Source organism: Bos taurus, chromosome 9, assembly GCF_002263795.3.
Source record: "Bos taurus isolate L1 Dominette 01449 registration number 42190680 breed Hereford chromosome 9, ARS-UCD2.0, whole genome shotgun sequence".
Lineage (NCBI taxonomy): Eukaryota > Metazoa > Chordata > Mammalia > Artiodactyla > Bovidae > Bos > Bos taurus.
In genome coordinates this window covers 89,362,571-89,385,623 of record NC_037336.1, presented here as the reverse complement: position 1 = coordinate 89,385,623, position 23,053 = coordinate 89,362,571, and the positions used below count along the sequence as shown (strand labels likewise).

At 38.8% G+C, this 23,053-nt stretch overlaps 1 protein-coding gene across 19 annotated transcripts in view; it reads left to right on the top strand.

Annotated features, from left to right (window-relative positions):
- The window catches only part of SYNE1 (spectrin repeat containing nuclear envelope protein 1), a 503,306-nt gene that overhangs the window by 233,082 nt on the left and 247,171 nt on the right, over positions 1-23,053 (top strand). For all 19 annotated transcript variants that reach the window (XM_024997066.2, XM_024997067.2, XM_059889951.1 and 16 more), the window contains 10 exons: positions 14-219; positions 1,214-1,369; positions 5,211-5,502; positions 6,535-6,707; positions 8,977-9,286; positions 11,677-11,841; positions 14,343-14,699; positions 19,516-19,652; positions 19,870-20,047; positions 20,877-21,059. In XM_024997066.2, coding sequence (XP_024852834.1) covers positions 14-219; positions 1,214-1,369; positions 5,211-5,502; positions 6,535-6,707; positions 8,977-9,286; positions 11,677-11,841; positions 14,343-14,699; positions 19,516-19,652; positions 19,870-20,047; positions 20,877-21,059 — 2,157 coding nt within the window. The remainder of the gene's footprint in view (positions 1-13; positions 220-1,213; positions 1,370-5,210; positions 5,503-6,534; positions 6,708-8,976; positions 9,287-11,676; positions 11,842-14,342; positions 14,700-19,515; positions 19,653-19,869; positions 20,048-20,876; positions 21,060-23,053) is intronic.

Genomic DNA, 23,053 nt, shown 5'->3' with positions numbered 1-23,053 from the left:
TTTCCCGAAACAGAACATTCTGGACTCGGTCAGTGATGGACAGAGCAAGCTTGATGCGGTGACCCGAGAAGGACAAACTTTGTATGCACATTTATCTAAACAAATTGTCAGTAGCATTCAGGAACAAGTTACAAAAGCTAATGAAGAGTTTCAGGCATTTCTGAAACAGTGCCTTAAAGACAGACAGGCGCTACAAGACTGTGCTTTGGAACTTGGGAGGTAAGTTTTTTCAACAGGTACAGATTTCATTATGCACGGACTATTTCTTCAGTGATTTAAAGTAAAGAGGCATTGGGAATAAACAAAAATATTTTTAAATTGTGAGTTTAAATTATAATGTTTTGACTTTAAGTACATGTTCATACTAGGACAATAACTGATTGCTCAAACTCTGATGGTATCATTTGGCTTTATTTTCTATACAGAAAAAGAAAAGAATTATATTCACTAATAATTATGAATGACATAAATGTATGTACTTTTTGTCTATTTGGTTAACTCTAGATATTAGAATTTTGACACCCGAATTTTTGATTATCCAAGTCCTTTCCTCACTGTGTCTACTTCAGTGAGGTTGGAATTATGGCAGAAAACACTTATTATATTTCTCTGAATCAAGATTCCAATCAGGAAGCTATATCAACAGGGCTGGATATAAAATTAGAAAAAGTATTCTGTTGCTAAGAAAGGAAAGATGTCAGTATAATCAAAATGCCTTTTTTTGGTTGGAGGTATTTGCCTGACTTTTGTCAAGGTTTCTTAGAGAATTTACAGTGTTTTTTTAAAACTTAAGAACCCTAGAGTCTTGTGCCATATTCAAATCCCCATAAGATACAAAGACCCAGAGATGACTTTCCTTCCTGTTCAAGGGCTTCCACGGCCCCATTTTTCCACTGGCCCCAATTCAGGGTCTTTGTAGTAAGATGTAAAGTTAAGTGCACACAGGCATGGAAATGTAATCTTAATTACCAGCTATAATTATCAAGATAGAGTGCTTCTTTTTCTGCTTGGATCTCAAGAAAAATGTCCAGAATTTGTCATTTTGTTACTGAAATAAGTGATTATTTGAATGGGATTATTGTCAAATTTTCTACTCTGCTTGAAAATCCATGAGATCTTAATTGCCATAGACATTGTTGACCTCAATATTATAATTTATTTATTATAATGAACATATAAGAATTTCTCTAACGTGTTTTGTTCTTTTCTTTAGCTTTGAAGATCAGCACAGAAAACTGAACTTATGGATCCATGAAATGGAAGAAAGATTAAGTACAGAAAACTTAGGAGAGAGCAAGCAACACATTCCTGAGAAGAAAAACGAAGTCCATAAAATTGAAATGTTTCTGGGAGAACTGTTGGTTGCAAGGTAGGATGCGGAAGTGGAATAGATGCTTTTCTTACTAGCAAATGTTTGCTTGTCTGGTTGGTTGGTTGTTGGCTGGTTAGATGGTTAGTTGGGGTGGTGATGTTTCTATACCTAGTACACAAATGATTGTATAGTGTTTCCATGGCAGTGTGGTGATCTGGAGAGAGTATTGGGTTGGAGGTAAAGAGCTGATCTCCATTGCAGTTATATCTCCCTTTGTTCAACAAATTGGACAGGCCACTCATTTCCTGTATTTCTTGATAATAGCTTTTAAACATTGAGAATAATAATAAATACATTTTCCTCCCAGAGGTTATTATAAGGATATAAGGTGATTATAAAAATACCCTTCATTTACAAAATAACACTATAGACCCCAATTTCCATATATTTCTCACACACTTCAGCCTCCAGGATTATTTCCAATCCACCATATCCTCATAATATTGTTAGTAAAGCAAAAAGTATTGTCATGAAGTCTGACTGCCCTAGAGATTCATTTTCTTCACTGCAGTATTTGTCTTCTCATTGCTTGTCAACTGAGCAAATGTTTCCGGCTCCTTCTCAGGCAGTTCTCTGGCCTGTGCTTTGGACTCCACTTTCATGGCTTTGCTCCCTCAATTCACACTACACCACTGGCATTTTCAATTGCTTCATTGAAATTGTTGCACTGGAAGATAGAACACTTTTCACTAGGGGAGGGAAGCTTGGCCCAAAACTCTGTCTGACCGTTGCTTTGGTCCTACCTCTGTGAACCTTTTGGAGAAGGCGATGGCACCCCACTCCAGTACTCTTGCCTGGAAAATCCCATGGACAGAAGAGCCTGGTAAGCTTCAGTCCATGGGGTCGCGAAGAGTTGGACACGACTGAGCGACTTCACTATTACTTTTCACTTTCATGCATTGGAGAAGGAAATGGCAACCCACTCCAGTGTTCTTGCCTGGAGAATCCCAGGGATGGCAGAGCTTGGTGGGCTGCCGTCTACGGGGTCGCACAGAGTCGGACACGACTGAAGTGACTTAGCAGCAGCTGTGAACCTTTACCGTGGGGCAAACACGTTGTTGATTTTGTTACTGAATTCAGGTTAAGCTGTTCATACTCAAGAATCTAAGAATGAGAGACAAGTGTTGAATAAAAGGAAAGATGGCTTTATTGAGGCACCTGGAAATTCTGGCAAGAAGGTGGACTCATGTCCCAAAGAACCAATCCCCACTGCTGATTAGAGAACAGATTTTAAAGGAAAACTTGAAGGGTGGGTAGGCAGAGACTACAAGCAGAACAAAACAGTTAGCTTTGAGAATCATCTTGAAACTGGTCATTTAGTGGTCTGGTCAGCATCATCTTGATTGTTTTAAGCACAGTTAATCTTCAGTTCTAAGGTCAGTTTGTTATCAGTACCTTGAAGTCAGTTCCTGGAATTGTGCAAGCCACATATTCAGTATTGCTCAAGATAGAGCATCTTATGTCATGACTAGTCTGGTCATCATGTGCTGTGCTTAGTTGTTCAGCCGTGTGCAACTCTGTGACCCCATGGACTGTAGCCCACCAGGCTCCTCTGTCCATGGGGATTCTCTAGGCAAGAATACTGGAGTGGGTTGCCATTTTCTTCTCCAGGGGATCTTCCCAGTGCAGAGATCAAACCCCGGTTTCCTGCACTGCAGGAGGATTCTTTCCATCTTAGCCACCAGGGAGGCCCAGGAATACTGGAGTGGGTAGCCTATTCCTTTGCCAGGGGAACTTCCCAGCCCAGGAAGCAAACTGGGGTCTCCTGCATCGCAGGCAGATTCTTTAACAGCTGAGCTACCCGGGCAGTTAGCTTTTTCCCTCTGGTGGCCATTTTAGTGTTTGCAAAACAACTCAAGAATGTGAATCAGACTTTGTTATTTATATCCTTCAGGGAGAAGCTAAATATTCTGTGACTGTTGTCCTAATTGTTAACCGTTTGAGCCTGCTTTTTTGCAACTCAGGGGAGACCTGGGAGACTACAGCTTTTCTACAAAGAAGAGACAAGGGACACAGAAGGGCTTTAGTATCTGGGAAGGCCTCACAGAGTCCTGCTCAATTTCAATTTTTTATAAATTGAACCTAATAGTGATTCAATTATAAATTGAAACTCACCCCAACCCAATGGTGAATTTAAATCTTGACTCTTGTCTAGGTACAATATAACACGGCCAGACCTATTTCTCTCCTCCTTTAAAACATTTGATATTCTTCTTGAGCTGTTACTCTGATATTCCAGGACCAGGTGCTTGGACGCTAGGTGCATTTGCTCCCATCTGCTTTCCACCTGGCAGCTTCTCTAGACAGTCCTAATGTGCTCCGCTGGTATCCCAGCTTCTCTAGCTGAGTCACCTGACTTCTTTCACTTGTTGGCCACTTGCTCTTCCCAGTCCTTTGGATTTTTTTTTCATCATAATATTCTGCAAGTACTTTGCATATCTTAGGGGAATGCCCTGTATTTTTAAAAAGAACCTCAGACTTAAGAATCATTGATTTTTATTGTCTATTAAGCAGTTCTTCTTGTGGTAACATGTGCTATCTGTCCTCTTGAATTATTGTTTAACTAAAGTCATTGTTTAAACCATCTTCATGTCTTACCTTCATGTCTCATGCAGATTACAAGTATCAGTTCAGTTCAGTCACTTAGTTGTGTCTGACTCTTTGCAACCCATGAACTGCAGCATGCCAGGCTTCCCTGTCCATCACCAACTCCCGGAGCTTACTCAAACTAGTGTCCACTGAGTCAGTGATGCCATCCAACCATCTCATCCTCTGTTGTCCCCTTCTCCTCCCACCTCCAATTTTTCCCAGTATTACAAGTATAAGAGATGTACTTTAAAGTATATGTAATGTTGTCTAAGTCTTATATATCTCATTGAAGCACACAGGATTCTGTTTAGATAATAGCTGCTCAAGCAAAAGAAAAAGACAAGGTAGGAAATGGGTTTCCTGTCCTTTTCTGACATTCACAACAGCTTGTGTGACAGCATCAACAGTCTCCCTTCTGATATCCCAGGCATTTCCTGAGAGATATGCTGATTCAGAAATCTGTAAAACAGCATAAAGCCGACCTAGCCATAGAAGATCATGTTTTCCCTTGACTTAATTAACATAACCTCAAACTGAGATGAGCAGAGTTCCCAAGATGCAACAAAGAAACCCATAAGTATTCATAAGATGGCCTTTTGAAAGAAGCTTTCTTTGGCACTTTATCTCTGCCAAACATTGTGCTGGATGCTGGGGATAGGAGATGAATGTAATTACCATGGCTTCTAGAAGGTGAAAGCCTTGTGGATGGAGACAGACAGGGTGTATGAGGTGAGAGAAAGGCGGAAAGAGGGCACCAGAAGGGGAGTCAGCATCATGCTTCCTGGGGATGTAAGGCCTGCACTGAGATTTGAAGGGCCTCTTAGAAAAGAAATTGAAGAGTGGTTATGAAGGAGGAGTCTCCGTGTGTATACAGCAGGGTGGAGTGCTTAGGGAATTTCAGGGAACTGTTTATGATTAGAGCATTAACTAGGAATGAAGAAAAGTCAGAGATCAGCCCGGAGAGACAGGCCTGGGCCATTTCCTGAAGTGAATCCCTGACAATACACAGGGCTGGGATCCAGGCATAGATAGCACAGACTGAATGAGATCCCTCGATGGGAAGTGACTGCATTCAGATAAACCACAGAGAGCCAGGTAGCCAGCCCTCTGAGGGCGCCCAGCACCATCACTGAAAGGCATGTCAGCTGTGCGCTCTGGTCTGGTGGCTGCTCCAATGTCAACAATCATGTGTCACTCCCCTGTGCTCCTGACAGAATTCATTTTCTTTTTTTTTCCCTGTTTTCTTTAGAGAGTCTCTGGACAAGCTGTCCCAGAGAGGGCAGCTTCTCAGTGAAGAAGGCCACGGTGCTGGGAAAGAAAGCCGCCTGTGTTCCCAGCTCCTCACAAGCTATCAGAACTTACTCCGGATGACCAAGGAGAAGCTCCGGAGCTGCCAGGTGGCCCTGCAGGAGCACGAAGCCCTGGAGGAGGCGCTGCAGAGCATGTGGTCCTGGGTGAAGGACATGCAGGACAGACTGGCCAGTGCAGAGAGCACTGTGGGGAGCAAAGACGCCTTGGAGAGACGGCTGTTACAAGTGCAGGTACGTGGGGCGCCAGCCTGAGGCCTTCCGAAGACTGTTGGATTAGACTCACAGGTTTTTGGGGTGTCCCTGGTGGCTCAGACTGTAAAGAATCTGCCTGCAATGCAAGAGACCTGGATTTAACCCCTGGGTGGGGAAGATCCCCTGGAGAAGGGAATGGCTACCCACTCCAGTAGTTTTGTCTGGGAAATCCCATGGATAGAGGAGCCTGGTGGGCTACAGTCTGTAGGGTCACAAAGAGTCGGACATGACTGAGTAATTAACACACACACACACACACATGCATACACACAGGTGTTTGAGTTAGGTCCTCATCGTTCAACTGTGAGCCTCCTCAGGATTACGTGGGCAAAATGAAGAAAATGGGCAAAAAAAGGATTTGGAGGGATTGTTTTTCTCTTCTGTCAAGGAATATTTTTGTTCTAATAGCTTTAAAATAATTTTTTTAAATTTTAGTAAACATTTTTAGCAAATATTATGAATACCTACTCTACTCCAAGCACCATGCAAGTTGATTGGAATACAGAGACAAAAATTAGTTCTTGCTTTCCAGAAGTCCCCAGTTAGTGGAAGAGATCACCCTGTAAATTATTACTTTCAGTACAGCCTGTGTGGAGGGGCCCTGATGAAGTACGGAGGAGGCCACAGACTAGCCTGCAGTCCGTGAAGTTTCCTTTGAAAGGCAGAAATTACCCAGGCAATAGAAATAGGGATCTGTCAAGTTTTGGACAAGAGTGTCTTCGTTTTCAAAATGACTTCTCTTTACTCTGATGCAAAATTCAATAAAGTTCCACTTCTAGGCTTGTGGTCCAGAGTTTTCCAAGAACTTAAATCAGAGTTGGTCTCTGACTTCCAGACTCCCAGACTTCTAATATTTAAGTAAGGTGTTATAGGGCCATAGGGTCCAGAGTTTGATATTGTTGTTGTTGCTCCATTTTAAGGTAAGGTATGCCTTAGCTTGATTCTCATGGGAAACAACACATCAGAAGGTTTTAGTAATCCTGCTGATGATTATTCATTCTTCCTTCACAGGAAATTCTCCTGATGAAAGGTGAAGGGGAAGTTAAATTGAACATGGCCATTGGCAAAGGGGAACAGGCCTTGAGAAGTAGCAACAAGGAGGGTCAGAAGGTGATCCAGACTCAGCTCCAGACCCTTAAAGACGTGTGGGCTAACATCGTGGACTCCTCCATCCATGCCCAGAGGTACAGAGCCCATTTTTAGTGTGTCTTTGCCTGAGTCAAACCCAGTGACTTAGTAAAATGATGGAGTAGAGCTGAAGGTATCCTGTAAGAGAGTTACCAAGCGTGTTCTTTTAGATGGTTGTATGGATGCCTGTCTCTGCCTGATTGAATTTTCTATAACTGCAATGGCTGGTTTTGTTTGCTTGCTTGCTTTGTGTGTGTGTGTGTGTGTGTGTGTGTGTGTGTAATATTTACATCTCCCATAACATCTCTCATGGATTCTGGCACACATGGGCTTAATCAGATACCGCCTCTAAATTCATCAAAGAAAGAATACGTCTTTAATAACTTTAACAACTTTAATAACTTTTTGCTTTTTAAGGAAAGTTAAGTCATTGGCAACTTTTGAGCTTACATACAAATCTTTTTCTCAACTGAAGTAATATCCCTAACAGTGGGCTTACAGAGATGTTGGGAGAGTATGTGATCACCCCACTCTATCCTGACATTTAGAGTAAGGCCAGGGGACCAACCTCCTGCTATGTGTGAACACCTTCACATGGGCAACAGCCAGACCACACGACCCCATTGCATCAGACGCTGATGAGAAAACAGAGAAGATTCTAATTGTTACACAAGGTTTTGTTGTTGTGTTATATTTATGATTCAAAGACTTTCATCTTCCTCCCTCTTCTCAGAGGATCTACAAATAATCTGACTGGCTGGTTGGACAAATGACTTTCAGCAGTATTATACTAACACATATTCCAGAAGTCACATTAAAGGTTATATGTACTGTTCAATCGCGGAAGAAGTGTGTGCTCAAAATGATCTTCATAAATAGATGAACAGAAGATTAGAGCTCATCACAAAACAAAATAACACTCCAGTTACTCACTGCAGTGTAAACAGTGAACCACAGTGACAGCTAAAAATGTGCTTTGTTTACTTTGCATATGGAGGGTAGGTGGTAACTCCACAGAGTCAGCAGGATTTTGAATCTTCATCACAACTCATAATGGTCAGCAAAGAAAAAAAAAATCAGATTCCATAGTTCTATTATTCTATAGATCAGACTGCTGGGGCATGAACTCAACTCCCCAATGCTTGGTAACAGGCCAGCTTCATAAAAGTGAATAGCAATACGGGTGAATATTTTCCGGATGTTAGAATAAGATGTTAAATACAGGAAGCGGATTTAAATCCTTGATTCTTCTCTTTCAGCAAGGAATTCACTTTGGAAACTGCATTTTGAGCCGTAGCAGTGCTCAAATTATTGTGCTAAAATAATGAAACAAAGTAGTTTTTGCTCTCTCGGGGCTCAAAAGCTAGGGTAGGATATATTCAAAAAAAAAAAATAAAACAACCAAGCCTCTGACTCAGATTGTGTTCCTAAGATGCTGTGGACTGTGGAAAAGAGTAGGGCTTGGATGGCTTCTGGAGAAGTGAGATGGATTTGGACTTTCCAGAAAATTATTTGCAGAAAGAATAGGGCTTTAAGGCATATATGATAAGGTATATATTGGTGCAAAGGGGAAATTTTGAGCAAAAGAAACAGTTTGGAAGTACATTCACCACAGATATAACTTCAGGGTCATAGAATTATATGCAAGGGAAAGTGGGAGGGGTCACTGAAGATGAGTTAGAATAGTTTGTAAAGCTAAATGTTGGAGGTATTTTAAAAATGCCAGTCTAGAGAGCCTTTTAGTTGACTATTGGGAGAGCTATTGACTTGACTATTAACTTCGGCGACTATATTTCTAATACTATTAGCACACTGAGCCTTCATCCCTTCACACATTCAACACAGAAGCGCTAAACATTATATATTATATCTGCAAGTGAAAAAATCAATCTAATTATGTCATTTACCCAAAAGAATACTTCACATTTTGAATTCCATTATCTTTAATAGGATAAACCAAATCCAAGAAAATACAGAATTAATGTATATTAAATAAAATTTAACTGGTGCCCCCTGGCTGATGTTTTGACAATGTAACATGTATATGTGTCTATTCATTTAGGGCAATTAGCATCTGGAAGACAAATCTCCAGATGCATATGCGACTAAGACATCTTCAAATTTGGGGATAAATTTATTTTTATTTGGAAGAAGCTGTGTTGTAGGTCAGAAGAGTAATGTTTTCCCCTTCACTTGAAAACACTGTTTTCATCACTTACAATACCATTCGGTAAAAGAGCTTACATGGGTGCAATGCCCTCATGGTTGGTTTTTAGTAGAGATGTGATGATAACTTACTTTTGTAATATGTGACATTGGTTCTAGCACTTTAGAATCTGTGATTAGCCAGTGGAATGACTATCTAGAGTGGAAAAACCAGTTGGAGCAGTGGATGGAATCGGTGGATCAAAAAGTAGAACATCCCTTGCAACCACAGCCTGGTCTGAAAGAGAAGTTTTCCCTCCTGGATCACTTTCAGTCCGTTGTATCAGAGGCGGAAGACCATGCCGGAGCCCTGCAGCGACTCACAGCAAAGGCCAGGGAGCTCTACCAGAAGACTGAGGATGAGGCTCTCACGGATACGGCTCAAGAGGAACTGAAAACACAGTTTAATGACATACTGACCGTTTCCAAGGTTAGTGCTTTATAGCAAAGGAAAAACGTCAAGGTTCAGGTAAAGAATACACTGTAGGTTAAATTTTAGGGGAATTGGTGTGGAGGTTGCAAGGGAGGCTGAAGAAGGAGGGGATATATATATATATAATATATGCATTATGTATATATGTACACGTTATGTGTATATATGTATATATACACACATATATATACAGCTTATTCACTTTGTTGTATAGCAGAAACCAACATAACATTGTAAAGCCATTATCCTCCAATTAAAAAATTTAAAAATAGAAATAAAAAATGAAACTATATCTTTAGTGAACAGGTATATTACATAAAGGGTCATTTCTCACCAATGGATGACTGTGAGTTTTTCTCTCTATGCAATTTTGGGATTATTGTTTATTTGTTCTTCATCCTTCTCCACTCAGAATGTTAATCAACCCATTTCTTTTCTTTGTAAGACTCTCTGAGACTCAGTTGTCAGTTTCGAGTTCTTTTGCTTTTGCTGCCACTTATATTTGTTACGTTAGGTGCAAGTCTATTTACCTCCCAGATTTAAGTCATGTACCAAGTATTCTATTTCTCATTTTAGTAAAACCCTCATTTTTCTGTTCTCCAAGAAATTGGCTCCTTCATGTAATATGAAGATTTTCTCTCAATTCTATCTCTGAATCATTACTTTCCTCCATGACTTTTCTATTGCATATATGTGAGAATGTTAAAGAAAATAAGGGAGAAGGTTTTTTCCTTCTCTTGGCTTCCTTTAGGGAACTCTTGTATTATTAGTACTACAGTTTTTAACATATGTGTTCAGTTCAGTTCAGTTCAGTCGCTCAGTCGTGTCTGGCTCTTTGCGACCCCATGAATTGCAGCACGCCAGGCCTCCCTGTCCATCACCAACTCCCAGAGTTCACTGAGACTCACGTCCATCGAGTCAGTGATGCCATCCAGCCATCTCATCCTCTGTCATCCCCTTCTCCTCCTGCCCCCAATCCCTCCCAGCATCAGAGTCTTTTCCAATGAATCAACTCTTCACATGAGGTGGCCAAAGTACTGGAGTTTCAGCTTCACCATCATTCCTTCCAAAGAAATCCCAGGGCTGATCTCCTTTAGAATGGACTGGTTGGATCTCCTTGCAGTCCAAGGGACTCTCAAGAGTCTTCTCCAACCCACAGTTTAAAAACATCAATTCTTCGGTGCTCAGCTTTCTTCACAGTCCAACTCTCACATCCATACATGACCACTGGAAAAACCATAGCCTTGACTAGACGGACCTTTGTTGGCAAAGTAATGTCTCTGCTTTTCAGTATGCTATCTAGGTTGGTCATAACTTTTCTTCCAAGGAGTAAGCGTCTTTTAATTTCATGGCTGCAATCACCATCTGCAGTGATTTTGGAGCCTAGAAAAATAAAGTCTGACACTGTTTCCACCGTTTCCCCATCTATTTCCCATGAAGTGATGGGACCAGATGCCATGATCTTCGTTTTCTGAATGTTGAGCTTTAAGCCAACTTTTTCACTCTCTTCTTTCACTCTCGTCAAGAGGCTTTTTAATTCCTCTTCACTTTCTGCCATAAGGGTGGTGTCATCTGCATATCTGAGGTTATTGATATTTCTCCCGGCAATCTTGATTCCAGCTTGTGCTTCTTCCAGCCCAAAGTTTCTCATGATGTACTCTGCATATAAGTTAAATAAGCAGGGTGACAATATACAGCCTTGACGTACTCTTTTTCCTATTTGGAACCAGTCTGTTGTTCCATGTCCAGTTCCAACTGTTGCTTCCTGACCTGCATATAGGTTTCTCAAGAGGCAGGTCAGTTGTTAGTTTATCTTAATTTTTATTTTGGTAATGATTAAGAGCTAAGACTTCAGTTAAAAAGACCTAGAAATTTGAATTCTGGCTTTGACGCTTTTTCGGATGTATGACTTTGGGCATGTTACTTAACTTCTGTAACCTCTAAAGGTCCTTTCTCATAATACAGTTTAATAATATTATCTATATCACATAGCTGTCATGAGGATTAAATGAACAAATTTATTTTAAGTGCTGAGCAGAATACTGTACACAAAGGCAACACAAATAATTTCTTGAACAATAAGAACAGTTATAATAATAGTAATAATTAAGTGGATTATTAGTGAGGGATGTTAGTCAACATTCATTAAGCATAGATTTTTATTCTAAGCTAGACCAAGTAAAACTTAAAGGAAAATGATTGCTTCTTCACAGTCTTTCAGTAGAATTAAGATTTGATTTTTTTCATTTTGAGATATTAGACATAGAGAAAATTCAAAAATAAGAAAAGAATCTTTTAAGATCATTAAGACACCTGCTGCCTTGTCTGAATAATGATTCGGGTTCTGAATAATGATTACTGTTAAAGTACTCTTCTTTCTCTACCAGGAGAAAATGAGGAAAGTAGAAGAGATTGTGAAAGACCATCTCATGTATTTAGACGCAGTCCAAGAATTCACGGATTGGCTCCATTCAGCAAAGGAAGAACTTCATCGGTGGTCAGATATGTCAGGAGATTCACCAGCCACCCAGAAAAAATTATCTAAAATTAAGGTCAGAAAATAGATGGATGGTATAACTGCATTGGTTCTTGGGTATCACATATCTGTGATGAAGATTCTGTGGATAAGATTATTTAAAATATTTTATTCCTGTTTTCTATTTGTTGGCATTTATTACCTTGTACCTCATGAATCAAAAATATAGGTAGGAGAAAAAAGGAAATTCAAAACATGGTACACTTGTGAGGAAAATGGACCACTGTCCATGGATGCTTCTGTGTGCAAATGTGCTTATTATTACTGTAGCATCAAGGCCTACAAAATATGCACCAGATTGGTGGGCTGACAAAACCAGATACCATTTTCTAGCACAGTGGAAGAAAAGTTTATAAAGTAACTTGGTTAAAAGTATTTGAATAATTCACTTGTTTTATTCTGCTTTCTTAGCCAACAGTATGACAACATAGTAGAAAACAGTAATTTTAAGGGCATTAAAATAGGTTCCTGTTTATAAGGTCTACTTTTAAAAAAAAAAGAAGTTCACATATCTGAGGGAGCTGGAACAAATATACTTCTATTTACTTGAATATTAAATTGCATTCATTTCCTCTATGTGGAAGTAATAGATTTTAATCTGAGAACCAGGAAATGGTGATATTTTCAATTGTTTAATTGTACATGAGGAAACATTGAAATACGTAGTATAAATGTGGTCAGGAATAGAAGACTGGGATTGTGTTCTGACACCTGGAAATCAGAACATAAAAATACTCGTTGATGACAGCAACAATAACTACATTTTGAAAGTTTACTCTTAAATGTTCAGAGAGTATTATCTTATTTAAATCTTACTACAACTGCACAGGTTTTAAATGAGATAACCCCAGAAAGCCACTTCTAAAATTCTTATTACCTGTGTGATTCCGTAAAATGCTTTGCTATATTCTTCACTAATATTTTGATTTGTTCTTCCATTCATTCACCCATTCATCCATTTATTCAATGAAGGTTGTACAACCCTCAAGGAACTTGACGTGTGGGAGGGAATGAGGGTGCACAAACTGATGCTTATAAAATCATACAGCAAATCTAACCCTAGCTCACGAGTTCAGGCTCTAGAATCGGACCCTGATGCTACACCTTATCCCTGCTGCTTTTCTTAGGGCAAGTTACTTGATGTCCTCAAGCCTCAACCTCTTTCTTTATCGGTAAAAATCAGAGTAACAATAGTACCTGCCTCACAGAGTCATTTTGAGGACTAAATTAGATCATGTGCCTAAAGGATTTTAGCAGTCCAGGAGCTAAGTCATAAATTTGTATTAAAATTAACAAAAATAATGGATACATAAATATATAAACATCAGAATAGATTCTGTAGAGAAATCTATTCTTAGCAAGAAATACCACTATTTTACCTAATTAGCAATACATAAGTTTATCTTGTTATCTTTTGGGGTATTTGTGTGCTTTAAGCCTAAAAGTTGCAGTTAAATTGTTGAATTTCTAGTGAGGTTCTCAAAAGTAAGAAGAATAGTAATAAATGAATGCTGTGTAAAGGTTGTTTTGAGCTTTCAGCTTATGTCTGTGAATGATTTATTTTAGTTACTATAAAAATATTTAGTTAACATGATGAAAGTGAAAGTAAAAGTGAAAGTTGCTCTGCTGCTGCTGCTAAGTCACTTCAGTCCTGTCCGACTCTGTGCGACCCCGTAGACAGCAGCCCACCAGGCTCCCCCGTCCCTGGGATTCTCCAGGCAAGAACTGGAGTGGGAAAGTCGCTCAGCTGTGTCCAGTTCTTTGGGACCCCATGGACTATACAGTTAATGGAAATCTCCAGGCCAGAAAACCGGAGTGGGTAGCTGTTTCCTTCTCCAGGGGATCTTCCCAACCCAGGGATCGAACCAAGGTGTCCTGGATTGCAGGTGGATTCTTTACCAACTGAGCTATCAGGGAAACCTGCATACTGAACTATTTCATACTTAAAATGTGTCATATGAAAATATTAACCTACTGAAGTATTTGAAATTGAGGAGGGCTTATTCTTTTGTTGTGATGAGTTAGCTTGATTCCTAGTGGAAGAGAAGTGTCGTTTAAGCCACCACCTCAGGGAAGAAGATGGAAATGGGGTAGAGACAAGAGCAGAGGACAGAACAAGAACAAGAACAAGGGCAATCCTTATTCACTTGTCTTGATGTCAACTTAGGGAAAAATAAGATTCACTCATTTATCTGAGTAATACACCACGGGCAAACATTCAAATCACTATCAAAATAGTTTCACATATTCCAACAACGCCGGATTTCAGGGTTCCCCTTTAGTCTGTTTCAGGATGTTGCAGATTCCTCAATTTACTTCACCACAAACCTTGACGCTCACAATGATAATTTTCTACTATAATAACTTAGGAGTGGGCGGATGAATTGAATCCGGTTCCTTGTGGCACACTTGCTAAAACTTCCTAGCAGGACAGGGTCCCCCTCTGTACACATTTGGAAACTTGAAGGCCAAGTGACTCAGAGCCTCCTCGGTTGCCATGGTGATATTCCATTACAGGAGCTGATGGATTCCAGAGAGATTGGTGCAAGCCGCCTAAGCAGAGTGGAGTCTCTGGCCCCTGCCGTGAAACGGAACACGACTGCCAGTGGCTGTGAGCTCTTGGACACGGAGATGCAGGCCCTGCGTGCGGACTGGAAGCAGTGGGAAGACAGCGTTTTCCAAACGCAGACCAGCTTGGAGAACCTGGTTAGCCAAATGGCCCTTTCGGAGCAGGAGTTCTCAGGCCAAGTGGCTCAGCTGGAGCAGGCCCTTGAACAGTTCAGTGCCCTCCTGACAAGCTGGACTCAGCAGTTAGCCCTCCTGGAAGGCAAGAACACAGATAAGGAGCTGGTGGAATGCTGGCAGAAGGGCCGGGTAAGCTGGCTTCCTGTGTCTGCTGGGGGGTTATGCTAAAATGTTTGTTTGCCTTTCTTTATTGCTAAACAACAACAACAAAAAATTCCTTGCTAACTAAAAACATGCAACATTCATACTTGGAAAAATAAGTATGAATCTAATTAAATTTGTAAAGCTGCTCCATTTCCTTTTTTCATAAGTCAAAGTACTGTAAAAATATAGACATAAGGGATAAAGAGGTTTTCTTTCTTTTTACCATAAGAAGCGTTTATTGATAGTGGGAATATTTTACTTTCATTCTTATGATGTAAGAGTTTGTAATGTTGTTTTCAGCTACTCAGTCTGAAAAAAGTGGCCTGTGGGTAGAGGCATAAATAGAGAGTCAGAGCTGTTTTCCTGCCAGGGAATTACTTCCAACAATTAAATGATTGAATTCATAGCTTTGAAAAAAATGTTTGGTAATCTCCTAAAATACAGCTAATAGTTTTCACCCTGATTAGCTCTTCTGTGTGTGGATTGACAGCTGTGTTTGAATTAATCCGTTAACAGAACTCCTAGTCATGCTCACCAGTTGCCTTGTGGACTTTTTTTTTTTTTAACTAATAGCTGTCCTTTCAGAATGTGAGGAAGGAAAGCATAAAAGGAAGAGTGAAAAATGGGCAGAAGCTTGAAATCTTCTTTCTTTCTTTAAACTTAAATAATATCTCAGAAAGCCTTTCGATATGTGCAGTTTTAGAGTGCTCTGAATCATGGATGTCCTTAAAAGGAAGTTTAGTAAACTTCTCTGTTTCTATTTATGTTATTGATTTCAAAATATCTCCAGCCAGTAAGAAAGTCTTGCAGTATTTCCAACACTGTCTTAAGTCAAGTATCTGAAACAAATATAGCACCCACAAAATAAAACTTCATAATCATCTCTTATACTATTTAATTTATAATGTTTCTAGGATTTTGTTTTCTCGCGTTTCCTATCCTTTAGGCTTAAGCTCCAGAATAAAGCACAGAAAGTTCTGTAAAACAGGGAGAAGGAAGTCAGTACGTTGTCCCATGTGGTCAATATTATTCACTCTGGTATAAAAAAATGAATTATTATGCTTTAGTTCTTTTGTGTTTCCTTTTCTTTCTCTTCCATTAATATGATGAATTATTTTTAAAAGAAAGATTTGGTTATATTTAAATCGAATTACTGTTTTGAGCTATCATTTTTTTATTCATACTACTAATGAAAGTAATAGGTGAAACCTATAAAAAAATGCACATGATAATGTAAAGAGAATATGGACTTTTTTTCTTGCTTTAGAAGTCCAGTTACCTTGAAGTTTGTTTAAACGAAGAGAAAAAGGTCATAATGTTTTCATGCAATACATACGTTGTTCTTTAAGTAACACTTGTGACAAACAGAAATAACTAAGGAATGCTGCACTTGTGATCCGTACAAAACACCAACATTTTGGGTTGTACATAATTTAAAGAAATATCCCAATCACTTTTCAAAATATTGTAGTAGCCAATACATAGAGACATGCCTTAGGTGGTCATAGGAATGTAATTCAGAAAATTAAGAAAAAAAAAAAAAAAAACATACTGGAACTACTGAATTTATTCAGAATCACTGAGCAAGAAAAACAACCTCGAACTTCCATACTGATTTTACATAACTTGTATATAGTACCTTGACTTAAATTCAAGAGAAAAAGTTAAGACTCTCCTCTTCTATTTTTGGTAGACAGGTGCATGGTAAACTAAGATAAAATTTCTTCCTGGATTTTACCTGAGAGTGGCCTTTTAAATTTTCTATTTAAAAGAGGACAGGTTTGGCACATTTATACTAATGTTAAAACATTATTAGCATTTCTTGGAATCTCAAGAAGACAATATAGATTATTATTTGTGCTGGTAATCCAAAATTGCCAGCCCTTCGCTTAAATCTCCTTCCAGATTTGGCTCCAAAGTTCATACTTTAGATGATAATACTATATCACCTCGCAATATTCAGATTTCCTTTTATTTTTAAAAATGATGTTTTAATATCAAAACAGATAACATTATGCTGTATACCTTAAACTTATACAGTGCTATATGTCAATTATATCCCAATAAAACCAGGAAAAAATAAAAGATAAAAACAGATAATAAATTTTCTCACCACACACAAAAATGGAAATGGTAATTATGTGATGGGATGGAGGTGTGAGCTAATGATCAAGTGATAATCATTTACAATATATAAATGTACCTTATCAACATGTTGTACACCTAAAATTTATACAATGTTGCTTATCGATTGCATTTCAATAAAGCTAAGAAAAGCTTTTAATTTTAAAAAATAATGATAATATTTCCATGACGATGGATGCATAGGACATTTTACAAAATAATGGATTTGCCAGGGTTCTTTGACATTGTTTTGCTGTTTGTTGGAGGCGGGGTTTGTCACTGTTGAAAATCACAGTAATAGACATAAAATTCCACAAGTGTTTATTCTCTATTCCACAATTAAATGATGAGACTCAAGAAATCTTTAAAAAATAAAAATGGATCATCTATAAACTATGTTAATCATGTTGCAAAGTATCTTATTCACTATGTTTGCAAAACTCATATTTTTTTTTAATTTCCAAGGTTATTAACCTTATAGATTTAACAATTTTATTAACCTATAGAACCTCTAAGGGGGAAAAAATACATTTTAAGACTTAACTGAAACAGAATTATACAACCTGATATTTATAAAATGAAAGACTGCCAAAATGCTTTAATTTATGTTAAGTTTAGTGTAGTCAAGTTGCTCAGTCATGTCCGACTCTTTGTGACCCCATGGACTGTAGCCTACAAGGCTTCTCTGTCCATGGAATTTTCCAGGCAAGAATACTAGAGTGCGTTGCCATTTCCTTCTCCAGGGGATCTTCCCAACATGGGGATAGAACCCAGGTCTCCCGCATTGCAGGTAGACGCTTTACCTTCTGAGCCACCAGGGGAGATGATTTTTTTTTTTTTTTTTTTAGTATAAGTTTTTAGTCAAAAGCTTTTCACTTTTCATATCATCTAATTTATAAATGACTGTTTTGAATCTCTGGTTCTTTTTACTTTTTTGGTATGTGGGAAATTTCTTTAGTTCTTATAACATTTTCCCTTAAATAAAAGGTTTAATGTGGTATAAAATAGTAGTTACTAGTGTTTGGAGTTTTGGAGAGAAACTTTCTAATTATTTGTGAATTTCATAAATAAAAACATCGTATACTCCTCTGAAGTCCAGCCACTAACCTAGAAAGAATTTTCAAACCAGGGGAACTTCATCCCTCCTCTGAGAATCACGGTCTAGGTGGAAAAGCCAAGAAGTTCAAGACTAGTGGGGACGCTGGCTGGTGATGAGTGCAGACACAGTGCTGTGTGTCCTCAAGATAATCCCCTAAGAGGTGGGACAGAGAGCAGAGAATCCTTAGAGGAGCCCTGATTTGAGCTGAGTGTTGAGGCTTGATTACAAATTGACCAGATGGGAAAGGTAGAGGAACAGTATCAAGATCCAGAATTACTAAGGAATGAGAAAACACAGGCAACAACTGGAGAATGGGATTCACAATCAGAGAACACTGTGCCATTCGAGAGTAGACGGGGCGCTGAGAGTCAAGAAGCAGAGGGAAAGAGAGCTGATTAAGAGTTAAGACATACAATAGATCAGACCTCGTTCATCTTGTGTGGAGTGAGAAGTTTTCTGATTCAGATCAGTGGGAGGACAGTGGTGCCATTTTCTAGGACGAGAAATACAACACAGACCTACTTTGTTGAGAGGCCTGGTTTTCCTACAAATCTAGGCCGTGTCTTGATAAATCTCTCTGAGAACAGTAATAGTAACAGCAACAGCTATTTGAGTAGTTACTCATCTTCTTGCCCCTCCTCTTTAATATTTTTTTTTAACTTGGAGATAATATTATCTACATAGTCCCACTTAAATAGCCTGCTGTCTTTACTAATTAGGCACTTGATGTGCCAGGAACTGTGCTAAGGATTTGACAGTGAAGATCTCACGTGTTCCTTGTGACAATGCTATAAGAAAACTCTGATTGCAAAGCACCTTGTGTAACTTAGTAGACCATGTGGTTTCAGAGGTGTCCTTGTCAAGTCCCAACACTTTGTTTTGGATTTCAGATTTACAATATTGTGATTAATCACGTCTCTCTCTCATCTATTAAATTGTGAGCTCTTCAAGTACAAAAATCACACCTTTAGTTGTTTTGAGAGTGCCAGAATCCAGCAAAATGATTGATAGATACCAGATATTTAGCAGATATTTGATGACTAGATGAATGAAACTATGAAAGGAATAAATTATTAGTTAAATTAGACCTCTGATATATAAGAAATTCTTAATGTAAAAGTTAACTGTATATATACTACATAAATTCAGTTGCTACATGTATTTTCTAATCCAAGGTTACTATTGCTTTGCTTTGAAATGATTTCTCTTCACCTTTAAACAGTATATACCCATGCACATCTTCCAATGGCATAGTCAGAATGTTTTTGAACAATTTAGGCTATTCTTGTTTTTCTGTTCCTCGTTCCACTTTAAGTTACTTGACCACTTGATCATTTGACTATCAGGCAACGCTGGATACTTGAGAACTTAGCTCTTCCTAGAAAAAGATGCAAAATAACCAAGTGCTATCATCTGCCAGTGGGAATCCTGAAAATAGGCCTCATCTCATTACTGAATCTACTGTGTTGGTTCTCCCTCCACTAATAATTTATTATGTGATTTATGCGTGTATCATACGAGGATGTGGAAATTGCCCAGTTTAAGCACCTGCTCCTCTGCCTGGTTATTTCCTGGTAGGAGATACTGGATGCTCTACAAAAAGCAGAGCCTCAGACGGAAAATCTCAAGTCTCAACTGAATGAACTTTGTCGATTTTCCAGAGACCTGAGTACATACAGCGGAAAAGTTTCTGGCTTGATTAAAGAGTATAATTGGTGAGCATAAACCTTATGGGCATTCAAAATATTTTTACACAAATAAGAAGTCAGAGGTTTGTTTAAGTTGTGAGTTCAGTAATAATATAAATTAATCTTTAAATATATTATCAAATGGTGTGAGTGTATATTAAGGGCTGTTGATTTTCTTGAACATTATTTTGATCTACTTTATCACTTTTTTTCTCCCGTTAAATGCTTCAAATCATGGTTCCAGTCTTTGTTTGCAAGCATCCAAGGGCTGTCAGAATAAAGAACAGATTTTACAGCAAAGATTTCTGAGAGCCTTCAAGGATTTCCAACAGTGGTTGGTTAATGCAAAGATCACAACTGCTAAGTGCTTTGACATACCTCAAAATATCAATGAAGTTTCAACGAGTCTTCAGAAAATACAGGTAAGAGTGTGATCAATTAATTCTAATAATGGTGCTGAAAATTCTCTAGTGGTCCAGTGGTTAGGACTCTGTGCTTCTACTACAGGGGACATGCATGGTTCAGTCCATGGTCAGGGAACCAAAACTCACAAGCCATATGGTCAAAAAAGAAAACATGTAATCACAGTGTCTCCAGGTGACTCAGAGGTGAAGAATCCACCTGCCAGTGCAGGAGACTCGGTTCAATCCCACAGTCAGGAAGATCCCCTAGAGGAGGTTTTTGGCAACCCACTTCAGTAGTCTTGCCTGGAGAATTCCATGGACAAAGGAGCCTGGTGGTTTACTGTCTGTGGGGTCCCAAAGAGTCGGACATGACTAAGTGACTGAGTATGCATCACTGACTTCTAGATCTTATTATAAGCCTCTTAAAGTTTTGCCTAAGAAACTCAGATTTCAGGTAAATCCCTGCTTGAAACAATTGATGCGTAAGTGAAAAGAAACTAGTCCATTCATCTAAATGCATGCTATTTTTATATATTAATAGGGATTTAGGAGATAATAAAAGCTCTTTGTATGTGAGAAACATTGTGCTTGAGCATGCTAGGCAGATTTTCTCATTAATTTTCACAATACCTATAACAGTTACATAAGATTATTATTAGATACAGTGCATACATAATACACTAATGCCTAAGAGTATTATTGTACAAATAGGGTAAAAGAATCTTAATCAATTAATATATGCAACAAAATTGTTTATTTCTTTTCTTTGATTTTGTTGAGAAATAAGTAGGAAATTCATGTATTTTAATGTATAGAGCTTTTTATTGTACCTAATCTCTTCTTTAAGGAATTTTTCTCAGAAAGTGAAAATGGACAGCACAAGCTAAACACGATGCTTTCTAAAGGAGAACTTTTGTGTACTCTGTTGACCAAAGAGAAAGCTAGCGGCATTCAGGCCAAAATTGCAACTGCAAAAGAAGATTGGAAAAATTTTCATTCGAATCTCCACCAAAAGGAATCAGCTCTGGAGGTATATGATAGCCAACCATGTGGACATGTTCTGTGTTGTTTGTTGTTGTTGTTAAAATCCAGTGTATTATATCCAGTACATCTAGATATCCTTGTCAGAGATTTTGGTCATCCCTCTCTGAATATGATTGGATAACTGGATAACTTTAAGAATCAGCTAGTTGAAGTGTGAGCCTCACTGAGGAATGTAATAGCTTCTTGCATGATAGAGGCAGTTATCACAGGCTTGCCTATGCACCAGCCCTTCAGGAACAACTGGTTTTAGTTTTAGGCAATATCATTTAATCTTTACTTGAAGTCCCTCATTTGTGAAAGTTGTTCTAGGAGAACTGAACAGAAATATCCATGCAAGGCTGCAAAATGCTATGGATGAGACAGTGTGTTATAACTAATGCAGATACCAAGTACTGAATAGTAGATTTTACGAGTTCAGTATGCAGAGAGACAAAACAATTTGATTTTACCTAGGGATAACATAACTTGAATTTATTATAATCATAATTACCCCACAATGCAATTATTTTTTTTTCTTGAAATAATCTGTTTTGTGTACCAACTCTTCTCTTAGAGGAAAGTTAAGCATCATGGCAAGTATTTTTTTCTTCCTTTTAAAATGTTTCCTAGCAGAAGAGTGCCTTAATTTAATTATGGCCATAATCAATGAAGGACGGAAAACTAATAATAGAGAATTAATATCTGGAAAGAGGAAATGCATGTTTCCTCAATTATTAACTAACCAGAGACCATTGTAGTTCTCGACTGTAATAGTGGCTATCGTTTCGTGGCAGGCATCCTCCATGTAATAGAGAGTAATAACTATTTTGCAGAGGCCCAGATGGCTCAAGTGGTAAAGAGTCTGCCTGCAGTGAAGAAGCGACAGGAGATATAGGTTCAATCCGTGGGTTGGGAAGATCCCTTGGAGAAGGAAATGGTAACCCACTCCAATATTCTTGCCTGTAAAATCCCATGGACAGAAGTGCCTGGTAGGCTACAGTCCATGGGGTTGCAAAGAGTTGGACACGGTTGAGCATCTGACACAGATTAGAGAACCATTTTGCAGTGCCTAGAAATTCACTGTCAACCCTGCAGGGATCATTAGTGCAGTGTGGCCTGAGCATCTCCTGTCAAAAGCAGTGCATATAGTATAGATAATGAGGTTACCTAATTCAAGAAATGTCCAGTAGGTCAGGGATTGCTTGCCTTCCTGCTTTTCTTATTTTTCTTCCTTCTTTCTTTCCTTCTCTTCTTCCTTCCTTTCTGCCTATCTCCTTTCCTTCCTTACTGTCTTCCTGCCTTTCTTCCTTCACTTATATTAAGAATACACACAATAACACACATAGTAACACTTATTATGTGCCGAGCACTATGTTAGGAATATGAAAGTGTTAACCTTTTCTTCTCCTTAGGGAGAAACAATATGAAAAGAGATGGTTGCAATAGAGGTATACTCAGGATGTGGGAATCACTCAGAGAAGGATGAAACTGACTCTGTGTGGAGAAATCAAGGAAGGTATCCAGAAAGGTGACATTCTAACTGAATCTGGAAACTAAGCATTCTTTGAATTTGCCGAGGCCACCGTGCATTTCAGTTAGAAGGGAGTGAATGTGCAGGGCCAGGGTGTTGTTAAGTGTCAACTGTTAGTAGGAGGCTTTGAGATGTTTGGCATTCAAGTGAAATGTGGGAAGAGCAACAAACGTAAGACCAACGATGAAGATTAGGACCTGATAGTAGGATGTCTTGCGTACTAAACCATTTGACCTTGACTCTTGGATAGGATTCCTTTTCTGAACCTCAGAACAGCACTTATTTTCTCGATTTTCCCAAGGATGCAACATGACCCATACCATTCTAGATGCATAGAAGAGACATTAGTTCATCGGTGGCGGTTTAGTCGCTAAGTTGTGTCCAACTCTTGTGATCCTGTGGACTGTAGCCTGTCAGGCTCCTCTGTCCATGGGATTCTCCAGGCAAGAATATTAGAGTGGGTTGCCATT